This window comes from Phasianus colchicus, chromosome 8 (assembly GCF_987193195.1).
Source record: "Phasianus colchicus chromosome 8, bPhaCol1.hap1.1, whole genome shotgun sequence".
In the NCBI taxonomy this organism is placed as follows: Eukaryota; Metazoa; Chordata; class Aves; order Galliformes; family Phasianidae; genus Phasianus; species Phasianus colchicus.
This window is the reverse complement of record NC_143443.1, coordinates 1,392,542-1,406,873: the sequence shown is the minus strand read 5'-3', so window position 1 is coordinate 1,406,873 and position 14,332 is coordinate 1,392,542. Positions and strand designations below refer to the sequence as shown.

The 14,332-nt window shown below is 47.6% G+C and overlaps 1 protein-coding gene across 3 annotated transcripts in view; it reads left to right on the top strand.

Annotated features, from left to right (window-relative positions):
- PAPSS2 (3'-phosphoadenosine 5'-phosphosulfate synthase 2) overlaps positions 1-14,087 on the top strand; it is a 41,479-nt gene extending 27,392 nt beyond the window's left edge. For 2 of the 3 annotated variants that reach the window (XM_090144703.1, XM_090144702.1), the window contains 12 exons: positions 2,304-2,409; positions 3,572-3,807; positions 4,675-4,813; positions 5,082-5,200; positions 5,312-5,425; positions 5,876-5,987; positions 6,693-6,713; positions 7,967-8,172; positions 9,834-9,969; positions 11,206-11,474; positions 11,800-12,029; positions 12,276-14,087. In XM_090144703.1, coding sequence (XP_090000829.1) covers positions 2,304-2,409; positions 3,572-3,807; positions 4,675-4,813; positions 5,082-5,200; positions 5,312-5,425; positions 5,876-5,987; positions 6,693-6,713; positions 7,967-8,172; positions 9,834-9,969; positions 11,206-11,474; positions 11,800-12,029; positions 12,276-12,417 — 1,830 coding nt within the window. In that variant the 3' untranslated portion in view covers positions 12,418-14,087. The remainder of the gene's footprint in view (positions 1-2,303; positions 2,410-3,571; positions 3,808-4,674; positions 4,814-5,081; positions 5,201-5,311; positions 5,426-5,875; positions 5,988-6,692; positions 6,714-7,966; positions 8,173-9,833; positions 9,970-11,205; positions 11,475-11,799; positions 12,030-12,275) is intronic. The other variant, XM_031602536.2, reaches the window with a different exon arrangement.
- Positions 14,088-14,332: the final 245 nt, after the last annotated feature.

The window sequence follows — 14,332 nt, the reverse complement described above, 5'->3', positions numbered from 1 at the left end:
TCCTTGATTCTGATTGTAAAGGTGAGCCATTGACAAGCAAAACCCCCCTCTGCATGTTCTTCCTCCTTTTGCATATGATAGGTTTTCTCTTCTGCAGCAAATGACTCTCATACAGAAAGATTTCCCCCTGTGATGGTGATGGACTCTTGATGTCAATGCACCCATTCTCAAGGGCAGCCATGGGAATTGCCCTGGGAGAAGAATTTTTCTACTTAAGTAAGAGACTCAGAAACACAATTTTTATGCACCAAGTTCAGCTAACACAAAATCATTTTTTTATTAAGATGGCAAGATGTAGGAGAGGGTTTTAAAACTAAGGTCTGTCTCTGGAGGCTTAAAAGTGTTTGATTTCAGATGGTGTCCCGTGCAGCTGATGGATGGCAAGGACTGGGGTTGGTGTGAGTCCCACTGTTTCAGGCGTGTGGTGCTGGGGATGTCTCGCCTCTTTGGCAGCGAAACTGCCCATAACATAGGAGCAAAATAGGAGGGATCTGGTACCCAGCAGGTAGGAGGGGTCTGGAGTTAGAGTCACAGACTGGCTCGGGATGGAAGGGACCTTGAAGCCCACTCAGTTCCAACCCCTGCCGTGAGCAGGAATGCCACCCACATCTGGAATTGCTGCTGGGTTGCTTTCCCAAGCTCCAGAAGATGCTAGTGTGAACAAAAAAACCTGCTCCAAGATGTGCATGGTGTGGATTTGCAGCAGCGTCTGCTTTAAAGATAATAACCTCATGATGTCAGCCAGGCAGGAACGTGTTAGCACAGACGTTATCGTAGTCCCCGTCGGAGTAGATCAATGCCTTGCAGAACCACATTGCAAGGAAATCAGCGTGCTGCCAGAGTTCCTGCTGACACAGGCAGCAAAGGGATGTAGAAAGGATATTTTGAGTGTGTGGCTTTCATTTCTCTGTGCTGAAGTACCTGCCTCTTCTGTTGTCACTTGCAGATAAATTGCAAAACTGCTGTTCCATCTGCTGGAGCACTGGAGGGCTGTACAGTTACTGCTCAGGCATCATGCTGCACTGAGCAGCTTCTCTGCAGGGCTGAGCCATGGTGGGCTGGCACAGGGGCCGGTTTGGGCACTCACACTATGGTGCCAGACTTCTGTGAGGGGTAAAGCTGCAAAATTTGCTTTCGTGTTTTGTGAGCAGGGGTTATCTTGGTGGCTGTTACCTTCTACATGTGTTCATTTAGTCCTGCTTCAGGAGCCCAGACTGCTGGGACAAGCACAAATTAAACCATAATGGTGATGTCTCAGCTTGCAAGCTCCAAATGTCCAAAAAGACATCCCCCCTGCAAAACAAACTAAAAACTAGCACGCACACACACAAAAACAAAACCCAAAACAATCCCACCTGGTTTGGGAAGTGGAGCCTTTGAAGAACTGGCAGTGTGCTGCAGTGCCTGTGGAAGGTCTGTGTATTGGTCTTGTGTGCCCACAAGCAATTGCAAGTGGAAAATTTCACCTCTGGTTTGCAAGCATAAAAAGAGGCTGATTCTGATGGTTTTAGCTAAAGTGGAATATAAATTGGGTGAGAGGTTCTGAGTCTAGCTGATTGATATCTCTGTGGTGGGAGTTTGATCTCAGCTGGGATGCTGGCCTCTGAGAGAGAGAAGAGGAAAGAAGGGTGTTACTTCTATTATGGAATGGTTTTCACTTAGATTTTTAAGCAGACAGAGCCCTCTGTTGCCTGCAAATCACCAACTCTCCAGTGAGTCCTTCTGCTAAATCAGGGTAAAATGGTAATGGCTCAGAAAGCAGAGGAAAAAAAAGGCTATTCTGCAAACACATTTAAAAGTGAACTTGTCTCCCATTCCTTTTTTTTTTTTTTTTTTTGGTATTTTGTCACAAAAAGCCTTCTGTGACACATAAAATACGATCACTTCCCTGCTGTGACTTCAGATGGAGAAATATTTACCTAGCATGACACAAACTGTGGGAAAGCCCAGCCCAGCCTCCCCCCCGCCCTGCATCATTGATTTGAGAAGGATGAAACTGCATCAAGCAGAACGTGGCTTGGAGAGAAAATATGTCTGTATTTGCTCCTGCTGGGACTTTTCCTTTCCCGTAACTGACACCAAAAACAAATATTTTATCACTGTTTTGCCAGTTTGCTTCCCTTTTTACATTTTACATGTTGGTCGTAGCATTTTCCTGTACAACAATGTTCTCAGCGTTTGCTGCAACGGCTTGTGCTGATTTTCAATGAACGTACGTGTCTCTTCTGTCCTGGCTGAGATTTTGTGGTGTGTGGAGTGCAGCAGGGTAACAAAAGCGTTTTGTTTCATTCTGTTTTCTTTAGGGATCCACCAATGTGGTTTACCAAGCCCATCACGTCAGCAGGAGTAAGCGAGGACAAGTTGTTGGGACCAGGGGCGGATTCCGTGGCTGCACGGTTTGGCTAACAGGTATTTTCATCCGCATCACTGTGCACATGAGAGCTGCGTGGACAGATGAGGAGGATGGCTTGGAGGCGGTGATTTGGGATCTGCAGGCAACGCCAGCACTCCTTGTGAGCTGGTGTGAATTTGCAAAGTGATTTGTACAGAAACGAGGTGTTGGCAAAGTAAGATGATCTCCCTGCAGTGCCTGCCCCTAAGTGAGGCTTTTAGAAATTTTGCAGCTGCTCTTGGGGTTTCCATGTGCTGGCTCCCTTGACTGAACACATGGAAAGCCCTGCAGGTTGCTCTTGGTGTTCCACGCTGAGGAACCCTCGGCTCAAACTCACCCAGTCCCTGGCAGCAAAATGCGCTCAAGATTGTCCAGAACAGCATTCAGAGATTTTCATCCTGGGTCAGAGGAAAGTTCATGGGGGCACCCAGGTTTCCTGTGTTTCAGAAACCTTGTGAGCAGCAGAACAAGTTGGTCTTCTTGTCTGAAAAGGAAATACAGAGACAGTGCCAAAAGTGATTTCTTGCACAGCATTTCATGTGCTTTCTGATGCGTTGCCTTTCTCTTTTGCTTTGAAAAACAAACTCAAGATCTGGGGTGCAGGGAGCATTTATTTTTCTCTGCTGACGTTTACACAACTCTCTTTTTTGACACTTGTCCAGATGTTTCTTTACTTGTTAAGTATTGCCATTCTCTTTGACTGACAGAAGATGTTGCAAGACATGAATGGAAGGATTTGTGAAGCCATTCTGATTCACCACATCACTGTGTGTGCTGAATGCTGGAATAAAGCACATCTCTGTTTTGTTCTCTCTTTCATCTTGGAAAGAAGGCCCGCATCTGATCTGTTTTAACACCATTTCTGAAGCCAAAGTATCCTATCCAAGGCAATCCCCTTCTTTCTAGTATCAATTAAGGACCCTGTATGTGAAAAATTTGAACTTCTTTGACTGATGATTATTCTTTGAAGTGTACGGTGGTCTGCAATCTTCCTGTCCACTGGCTTTTAAGAGACCACGTGGGAGGACACTGCTATAGATTAAGTGTGCGAGTGGACAGAGCTGGGTTGGGATGCATCCACCTCACTTAGGATTGATGACCTTCTGCTGGTGACCCCCCGCCATCCTGTTCCCTTAGCCTCACTTTCAAACCGGAACCGCACTTTGCTGTCTCCAACAGGCCTTTCTGGAGCTGGTAAGACAACCATTGGCTTTGCTCTGGAAGAGTACTTGGTCTCTCATGGCATCCCCTGCTATTCCCTGGATGGCGATAATGTTCGGCACGGCTTGAATAAAAACCTGGGCTTCTCAGCCGGGGACCGCGAGGAGAATATCCGCCGCATCGCAGAGGTGGCCAGGCTGTTTGCTGACGCTGGGCTTGTCTGCATAACTAGCTTCATCTCTCCTTTTTCAAAGGTAAACTGCCTGCGTCATATTCTGCTCTTTCCTGAGCTGCTTTGATCTCATGAATGCTCCTGGGAAAGATGAGCTCGTGTAGAGGACCTTCTATATGTGCCACCAGATCTTCTTCTCTATTCTGTGCAGTGCAACAGGTGTACAGAATTAAACACCATCAGTAGAGTTTTGTGGAGTGCCATTTCACAGAATCACAGAATGGCCAGGGTTGGAAGGGACCTCAAGGATCACGAATCTCCAACCCCATGCCACATGCAGGGCCACCAACCTCCTCATTTAATACCAGACCAGGCTGCCCAGGGCCCCATCCAACCTGGCCTTGAACACCTCTAAGGATGGGGCATCCACAGCCTCTCTGGGCAGCTGTTCCAGCACCTCACCACTCTCATAATAGTTTGACAATGTTTTTGCTTTCAATTGTACTCAGAATTGGTTAAAGGCTCAGTGACATTTGAAATCTCATTGTGTAGGCTCCTACTATTACTTTGAAGGAGAATAAGCATAAAATCAATAGCCTGTCACAGTGCCATCAATATTCTATTTGAAGGAGTTATTGTATTTTTGTGCTTCCTGAGAATACCGAATGTCTGACGGCATCAAGCCAACACAAACAGTTGCCTTTTTAACACAGAGCAGATAATTATTCACATCCCAATTTTGGCTGTCCTACTTAATGAAGTGGTCTTCTAAAGTCGCTTCAAAGAAAAGGGGGTAACGGGAATAAAAGCCCTTATTAAAATTGGTTTAAATTTAATAAATCTATACCAGAAAGTCATTTACCTCTGTCAAATTTCAGGAAACGTCAGAGAGTAGGAGGGTGCTTATTGCAATGCAGCACGTACCATTTTCCCACCTTTCTTCTCACAGGATCGTCAGAATGCACGGAAAATTCATGAGGCTGCTGGGTTGCCTTTCTTTGAAATCTTTGTTGATGCTCCACTAAATATTTGTGAAAGCAGAGATGTGAAGGGCTTGTACAAAAAGGCAAGAGCTGGAGAGATCAAAGGTATGGAAGAATGAGCTCTTAATTTGCCTTTTGCTTTCCAAAGCTTCAGATAGCTAATCTTTGCAGCTCTGCACGTGGAAAATCTCGAGGTGGGTTAATAAAGGCTCTTTGTGGCACACAAGGGTATCCTGTTTCCCTAATCTTACTGTCACAAGTGTACTTGTAGTACTGACTATGGCTGAATGCTCGTTGGTTGTTTGTGTGGTGTGGACTCTAGGGCACGGAGTATTACATTAAACGTGTTTGGTTTGGGTTTAATTGTCAACAGGATTCACAGGGATTGACTCAGACTACGAGAAGCCCGAATCTCCTGAACTGGTGCTGAAGACGAACATTGCGTCGGTGTCTGAATGCATCCAGCAGGTCGTGGAGCTCCTGCAGACACAAGTAGGTCACTTATTTTTACCACCACCACTGTCAGCTTGTAAATCTGACCTCACATTCTGGGTTCTTGGTGTGCGCTTAAAACCAGCATTACCATTGCTCTCTCTCTTTCAGAACATTGTGCCCTGTGCCTCAATTAAGGACGTTTTTGAGCTCTTTGTACCCAAAAATAAACTTGATGCTGCCCGAGCTGAAGCAAATGCACTGCCATCCGTGGAGATCACAAAGGTATCGTCTCATCTGAATGCTGTGCTGTAACTCAGTCCTTTTGCTGTTTGAAGGGCAGAAGCTTTGTTCAGTGCCTTGTTCATAGAATCATGGCATGGTTAGGGTTGGAAAGGACCTTAAATCTCATCTAGATCCAACTGCTGCCGTGAGCAAGGACACCTTCCACTACATCAGGCTGCTCAGGGCCCCTTCCAGCCTGGCCTTGAGCACCTCCACGGATAAGGCATCCACAGCTTCTCTGGGCATCACCACCTGTCCCAGTGCCTCACCACTGTCTGAGTACAGACTTTCCTCCTAACATCTGATCTAAACCATCACACCGACACGCAGCACCACTTTTTCCCCTTTAGGAACATCCTTTATTTAACACACTGAGACTGCTTTCGCAGCAGAAGGGAGGGAAAAGCAGCACGACTTGGTGACAGCGAGCCGTCTGGGTTTGTTTTGTAGCTGGATCTGCAGTGGGTGCAAGTGCTGAGTGAAGGCTGGGCCACGCCACTGAAGGGCTTCATGCGTGAGGCAGAGTACCTGCAGGTCATCCATTTCGGCACGCTGCTGAACGGTACGGGCCCGCCTTCGTGTTCACTCTGTATGTATGGACATAACACAGCTGTGTGACTCACACCGTGCTTAGTTCTGCTGGGGTAAAGACAGACCAGGGGAGGATGTCAGGCTGAATTTCAAGTGGGAGCAGCTGCTCATTGGAAACAAGGCCAGAGTCTGATTTTGCTTTTCTAGTTCTTATTTTCATATTTCCCTATTACCTTACCCTAAAATAAATCAGATTTAGCTGTTAATTAGCCAGGGGCCTTTTTGTTTCTGGAAGAGGCAAATAAATTCAGGCAGTGCAGGTCAGTTCCTCAGTGGTAGATTTTTGTGTCCCAGGTCTCAGGTATAGATGTGATTGCCATGCACACAGTGGGTTTTGGACCCAGCAGAGATCTCCAGTCTCAGGGGTTCAGGATCTTGGTGCAGGATGCCCTGTGGGGAATCTTGCCCTCCTCCTCAAGGACCCTGATATTGCCACAGTCATGCAGGGCAGCAGCTTGGTGCTGGGTTCAACAAAGGCAGTGCTTAACTCAGGACAGTCTGACAGAGCAGGGTCTGCAGGTGGGCAGCTGGAACAGTTCTCACATGTTTTTGTAGCTTTTTTCACACTTGGAGGAGCAAACCTACACTGAAGTTTTCATTGAGTTGCTTTGATTCCGCAAACTGTAACAGGTGCCTGTGAGTGTTAATTATCTTAATTATGTTTGTGTTCTCCCAGGAAAGAATTTCTCTGTAACTGGTATGTATGTAACTATCCTTAGGTTATATGGAAATCACGACAATTAGGGTTTCTGCTATTACTTTTTTGCTATTTAAATTATTAAGACTGGACACAAGCACAGCTTGTTTATGATTCAGCTGTTTACCCTGCATCCTACTGACCAGTCCTCACAAAAATCCCAGTAATTTTGTAATTATTCACCTCCACTGGAGTGATTTTTATTACCATCTTGCATTTGGAAGTGGAGTATAGAGATCCTCAGCTTCAGCATTGTTTGTGGGTTTCATAATCCAGCTTTTTCCACGCTGACTTTATTGACTGACAACTGGTTAGTTATGCATAAAATAGATATAATGATTATATTTAATTAATATTTAAATATTAACATATTTAGAAAGATTACTCAGATGACTTCGTATATTTAATTGGTTGATTGGTTCATATGTGACAATAGTTATGGGTACCCAATTACTCATCGAGGTGCTTGAAAATTGCTGCCTGTCAAATGAATGATGTCTGGTCATGAATTGAAGCAAATGAAAGCTTTTTAAAAAAATTAAACAAAATAACCAAAATCTTCCAATTAAGAGTCTCAGGCATCCAACGTGATTTCTGTCAGATCCAAGCAAAGTCAATCGGTGATTTGTGATCTGTTTGTTCTTGTTCATGAATGGCAACCCATGAAAAAAACCCATGATCTCAGTGTGTTAATGCTGGTGTGGCCAAGTAGAAGAGGTGTGAGCGGAGGTTGTTGTTCTGAAAGAGGATACATGGGCTATAGCCAGGGCTGCGATCACCAAGAACTCTTAAACTCTCCAGAAACTTTAAAACAACTAACTGGAAAAGAACAAATCTTTCTGGGAGAGAAAGAGAACAATGAGATACTCCAGGTGCCCTTAGGACATCTCTGACACCGAGATAAAGAGCTTTCTTTGCCCACTAATGTGAGCATTTGTTTACAGCACAAAACAAAAATTGGGCAGTGAATAAGTTCATGTCACTGATGGTGAGTGCCTGAGATATCAGTAGAAAACTTGGCCTTCCTCTTCAACAAGAGAATTTGTGCCTCTGAATTATAGAATCAGGAGGTTGGAAAGGACCTACAAGATCATCTAGTCCAACCATTACCATTGCTACCACAAGCCACTAAACTGTGAATATCTCAGTGCACTCCAGCCTCTCCCACCAACCCCCTGTAGTCCATCCCTAATGCCAAGAGGATGCTGCTTTAGGTCTTTAGAGGACGCTGACATCCACCCTTCTCTTTGCAGACGGTGTCGTCAACCTGAGCATCCCCATTGTGCTGCCAGTCTCAGCACAGGACAAGCAGCGGCTGGAGGGCTGCAGGGCGCTGGCGCTCAGCTACGCGGGGCGCAGGGTGGCCATCCTCAGGGACCCCGAGTACTTTGAGCACAGGAAGGAGGAGCGCTGTGCCCGCATCTGGGGCACCACCTGTGCCAAGCACCCACACATCAAGGTGGGTCGGTGCCATCCCTCCTGCTGCTGGAAACCTGGGCAGGGTCCGAGTTGTGCACAGGAGAGCAAAACCTTTCCAGGGTTTCCACGCTGTTAGCCCACCTGGCCTAGCTCCTCTTGGAGGGCCAATGCATCTTAAGCGTGCAGGAGGACTGAATATTTAGGCTTACATACTGCTTAACAAGAGCATCAGTCAGGTAATAAGTGATTCAGAGGGACTGTGATCACACTGCTAAGGAGTTGCTACTTTCATTTCCTCCTCTTTACCAGTATACCAACATCCAAATGTTTTTAGCACAGCCAGCAGCTCAAAGACTTCCTGAACCTGGGGGTGTGAAAGTTTCCTAGAATCATAGGATCAGTAAGGTTGGAAAAGATCATCTAGTCCACCAACAGCCCATCGCCACCACCCACACCACTCTTGTACGATCAACAAATATACAATCAGCAGAGCAGTGTGGTTAGGCTGCTATCTACAGGTCTTATAACTAGAAGGATTATCAGGGTGGAAAGGGATCATTAAAAATAAATAAAAATCCTCACCTGTGTCCTAGGCTCAAAGAAAAACTCCCAAGGGAGCAATCTCCAGGAAGAGATCCTTCCTCAGTGTTAGTCAGCCCTTAAATGGGGTCTGGGAGAGGTGCAGCCAGGCTCCAGCCCTTCTGGTCATGCAGCTGAATTGCCTTCACCTGTGTTCCTGTGGCTGACTCAGTGCTTGCCTCAGGTGGTCAATCAGAGGTTCAGGCCATGATTCAAAGTCCCCATATACCACTAAAGAAGCCGTGTCACTCAGTGCCACATCTGCTCTTGCTTTGAGAGCCTCCAGGGATGGATGCTCTCAAACACTGACACTGCAGACCCCTGGCTGTGCTCTTTTTATCTACAGGCTACTCCTCAATTTGCCTGTGTCGTACTGGCAGTCAGCAAAGGAGTTGTTCTTATAGTTCATGAGTTCTTTCCCACTGTCACATAGCGAGGGACTGTTCCGGGTTACGCCAAGTGACTTGAACTTCAAAGGTCAAAGCAATGCTAATTCTGTTCCTCTAACTTAAAATACCTCCGTTAATTATTTAGCAGCAGTTGCTCTCTTGAAACAGGCATCTTTTTATCTTAGTTGTGAAAGTTTAATGATGCCATTGATGGTGAGAAAAACAGCTGTGACAGTACATTAAGGCAAATTTGAGGATTTCATACAAAGCCTTGTGCAATCCTAAGTGGGTCAGCACAGGGTAATGAGGTCAGTAGCTTCATTATTGCAGCTGAGGGAGATTTCCTTAAGGTCGTGGGGCTATGCACTCCCAAAGCAGTGCCCCAGCTGGGAAATAGCATTTCCAGTGCTGGATGGAATGGAGGGTGGACGATAGAATGGTGTTGCCATTACCAGAGTGCTGCTCGCAGAGGGAGGGCTTTGCAGGAGCAAAAGTTGGGGTGGAAGAAGGGCTGTGCTGTAACTTCTTGGCCCTGGGCTGCAGGGGGGAGCAGAGCGCACAGCTGAGTGTGGTGGTGCAGTCACTGGTGCCTTGCCATTTTTGACCTACAGTACACAGAGAGAGAAAGGAGGATCACTCCACAAGCAGAACCGTGCATAACGTGTTTTGGAGGAGACTGGGAAATGAGAGAGGGGGCTTTTTGCCATCCTGAAAATACACGTGTAATTCACAGATGGTGATGGAGAGTGGAGACTGGCTGGTGGGGGGAGACCTCGTTGTGCTGGAAAAGATCTGTTGGAATGATGGCCTGGACCAATACCGCCTGACACCGCTCGAACTCAAGCAGAAGTTCAGAGAAATGAACGCTGGTGAGCACCTTGGGTTAGTGCCAGTGACACCACTTCTCTTGCCAGGGATTCTCCCCATCAGTTCTGTTATTTTGCATGTGCCACTGGGTCATACTTCACACTGTGTCATCAGAACCCCACAATAGAGCACAGACGTTTTATGGCCTGCAGCTGTGTCATTTCAGACTGGAATATTTCAGGGAAGTGTTTCTAAGGGGGTTCTGCCTAAGGCAGCAGGCTGAGAGGTAGGAAGTGTTGTACACCCTAAGGTCAGCTGCTTCCTTGTGAATTCCTGTTTCTGAGCACCAGAGGTGTTTGTGTGAACAGCCCTGGCTAAGGAGCGCTTCTGCAGTTGTACGTGGAGCAGCCAAGTCTGGGAGCTCCATTCTGTAGCTCTGGCATTGTAATTAGAGCCATAAATCACAGAATCACAGAATCACTAAGGTTGGAAAAGACCTATAAGATCATCCAGTCCAACCATCCACCTATCACCAATGGTTCTTGTTAAACCATATCCCTCAACACAACATCCAAACGTTCCTTGAACACCTCCAGGGAATGGGACTCCACCACCTCCCTGGGCAGCCCATTCCAGTGCCTGACCACCCTTTCAGAGTAGTATTTCCTAATATCCAGCCTGAATCTTCCCTGGTGCAGCTTAAAACCATTCCCTCTAGTCCTATCACCAGTTAAATCTTCTGTTATACCTGACAGCTCAGGCTCTTTCTCATCTCTGCCACCCCAAAATGGCTTTTGTAGTATTCCTGCAGTATCAACACATTAGGGCTAATTAGGTTGAATATGATGTTGACTCTTTCTACCCTCTCTTGCCACAGCAGTGGCATCCGAGCAGCAGATGCTAATCCCCTAGACACTTGTTTCACTGCTGTGTTCAGAGGGGAAGAGTGTATTGGCCTTTGTGAAGATGACATTGTGAAGTTGTGGAGATGACAGATTGCTTAAAGAGCCAGGAATCTCCTCAGGGATTTGGATTTGTGTCCAGTGCCAACCAGAAACAAGGCAGATTTGCTGATCAGACTAATATCAGCCCCAAAGGAAGGATGTGCAATGAAAATAAATTTGACAGAGCAATCCAGAGGTGCTGTACGTGCGTATTTAAGGTCTGTTTCATGTGAAGATAGGACAGCAGATCTGTGCCTGTCTCCTGACTGTGTCAGACTGTACAGAGCATTTAAACGAGGCAGAGCAGAGTGAAGATCAGCACAGGCCCATGACCCTCTCACTTTTCTGTTTCAGATGCTGTCTTTGCATTCCAGCTGCGCAACCCTGTGCACAACGGGCATGCCCTGCTCATGCAGGACACGCGGCGCCAGCTCCTGCAGAGGGGCTACAAAAACCCCGTGCTTCTCCTGCACCCCCTGGGTGGGTGGACCAAGGATGACGACGTTCCACTGGAGTGGCGGATGAAGCAGCATGCAGCAGTGCTTGAGGAGCACGTCCTGGACCCCAAATCCACTGTTGTTGCCATCTTCCCCTCTCCCATGCTCTATGCTGGCCCCACAGAGGTAAGGTAGCTGCTGGATGCTTGCTGATAGGCCCTGTCCTTATGCATTCAAATAGCAAATAGCTTCCTCTGTTCACCGCCACACTGGAACAAAATTGGTTCCAGTCCTGGTGTTTTCCACTGCCATACGTGTCCACAGAAAAGCTGAGATGTTGCCCCAGGTCCCCCCAGTCAGAGATGAATCTGTGTGTGTGCTGACATGAGAAGTGGTGTGGCTGCTCACATCTCCACTCCAGTCCTTCCCTGCTGCACGCAAGCTCTGGCTGGCCAGGAGCTCCTTGCAGTCAGGGCTGTTGGGCTCAGCGCTCCCCGTCTCTCCTTCCCAGGTGCAGTGGCACTGCCGGGCTCGCATGATCGCTGGCGCCAATTTCTACATTGTGGGGCGCGATCCTGCAGGCATGCCTCACCCCGAGACCAAGAAGGACCTGTATGAGCCCACACAGGGAGGGAAGGTGCTCAGCATGGCGCCGGGCCTGACGTCAGTGGAGATCATCCCGTTCCGTGTAGCGGCTTACAACAAAGTGAAGCGAGCTATGGATTTTTATGAACCAGAAAGGTAACGTCTTCTTTTCTTTAGCCTACACAGCTGCCGGGGAGGCGTTTCACCACAACTGCAGCTCGTTTGGAGAAAGCATCTCCCTCAGGAGACTGTGCTGCTGCTGATAGGAACCTCGGCATGGGACGCCACTGGCGGGGAGGTGGTACCAGGGGTTTGCAGCTGCATTCCTGGCAGGGCTGAACAGCTGCACTGGGACAGCTTGGGCCACTTGGCTGACCTCACCCCTTCTCTGTTTTGCTTTAGGCACGATGACTTTGACTTCATCTCAGGAACACGCATGAGAAAGCTCGCTCGCGAAGGGGAAAACCCACCGGATGGCTTCATGGCCCCCAAAGCTTGGAAAGTGCTAACTGAGTACTACCAATCGCTGGAAAAAAAGAATTAACGCTACTTCTCCTCCTAGCAATACTTGTATTAAGAGTGAGCGATGATTGATTGATTCCCTATGATAGAGATCAGCTACATGGCATTTTCACTATTCTGACTAGTGGAACTTTCCTGCCTGGATCAGAGTAGTTTTTAATAATCAGAAATACTTTGAACCGAGTCCTCCTCCCCTCGGAGCTGGAGGAGGAGGGCAGTCAGCCCTTTGCTTCCAGCCTGGTGCAGCTCCAGGATGTCTGGTGCAGCGTTGGATGGGGCCAGCTGGCTCATTTGGTGCTGCTGGGCAAATCTGTGCGCCTGCATGGAACGGAAGCAATGAAGTGTCCTTCCTTTACCCCTTGCCCAGCGCTGCCCCAAGAGAGGGAGCAAGGAGTGGTTGCTGCTGGCCCTCAGTGCTTGGATCCAGTTGCTGCTCTCGAGGTTGTGCCTTAGACGTTTGCTAACAGTGAGACTTTTTAGTGCCTTTTTATAAACAGCCTCATTGCCGAGTCAGTGCCTCACCGTTCTGTTCTTCCTCCTGCTTGCCCCCTCTGGTAAAAAAAAAATAACTGGCTGTGATCCTGGTGCTCTAAGCTCGCTTCCCATGGGGACACTGGGACTCCCTGTGCTCATATCCCAGTGGGCACCATGGCGGCCGTGTGGGGCATCACGCAGCCTGGGAGATCACTGAGAAGATGCTGGTCACACAGGACAGCGCGAAGGGCCGAACTGGGGCTGCCTTTACCTGGTGGAGAGCTCTTGCAGCACTACTCTGGTTTTTCCCCACCATGGACTTTGCCATCACACCTCGTGCCTTCCCTCTGATTTGTGCTGCCGTGGCATTAGGAGAGGTGAGCAGCACCTTCCCTGACAGCTGTGCTCAGATGGGAAGTTTTATGGGACAGCAGAGGGAAGGCAGCGCATTACCACCAGGTTTTGTGGCCTTTGCACACATCCACTTCAGTCAGTTCCCCAGGGCTGTTCAGCACGGGTTTCACAGGAACCGTGCCGCCTTTTAATTACAAATGGGTCCAGGCTCAACAAGAACAGCCCTGGTTCTGCTGGGGACTGCACATCAAGCAACGCCACAAGCTCAGACCTGTTTTGCTGTGGCCACGGTGCGGTATCCAAGACTACGTATGCAATTGGGATTATTTTTGTAAGAAGCGTTCTATTTTTCATTTGTCACCTGATGCTGGTTTCCTTTTTGTAATCTTTTTATGTATTCAAAGGGAAGAACAAAAAGCCGTGTTATACCTCACGTCGTGCTGCAACCACCCCGGCTGTAGCCGAGAGCATGCTAGCACCAGTGCCTTCCACACGCAGGCCCTCTGGCAGGGACCTGGAAGACAAAAGCAAGATGCTGATTTTTAATTGCAATATTGGCCATTTTGAAGCAGCAGTTAGCTGTCGCCTCTCATCCCAAAAGAATCAAGCAGTGCAAGACAATGTACTTAATCCAGACGGTCACAGCAAAACGCAATTGTTGAATTGTTCTTTTAAAATAGCTTAGTATACAGATTACCTCTGATTAAAATAATGTGGACTAGGTTTTTTTTGTGTGTATTTATTAAAGACATGAGACTGGAATTTGTACCTCAACTGATGCATCTCCTGATTTAATATATTCTGACCTTGATACTCTGAGACACTCACTTTTAGTACAAATAAATATTTATACGTGTAAACCAATGCTTACATTGTGGTTGTTGGCTTATTTCGAGTCGGACGAGGCGCATTCAGCAGCACTGAGCGCTGTGCTGCCTGCTGCTCCCAGACCCCAAGCACCCCTCAAGATGAGCTTCCCACACATCAGAGGGGGTTTCCCATCTCCAAACCTCGCTCAAATAAGGCTGTAAAGAAGCAGCATTTGCAGCATTCAGATACACTTGTAAAGATTATATTCTTGCATAAATCCTGCAGTATCCCCAGACTCC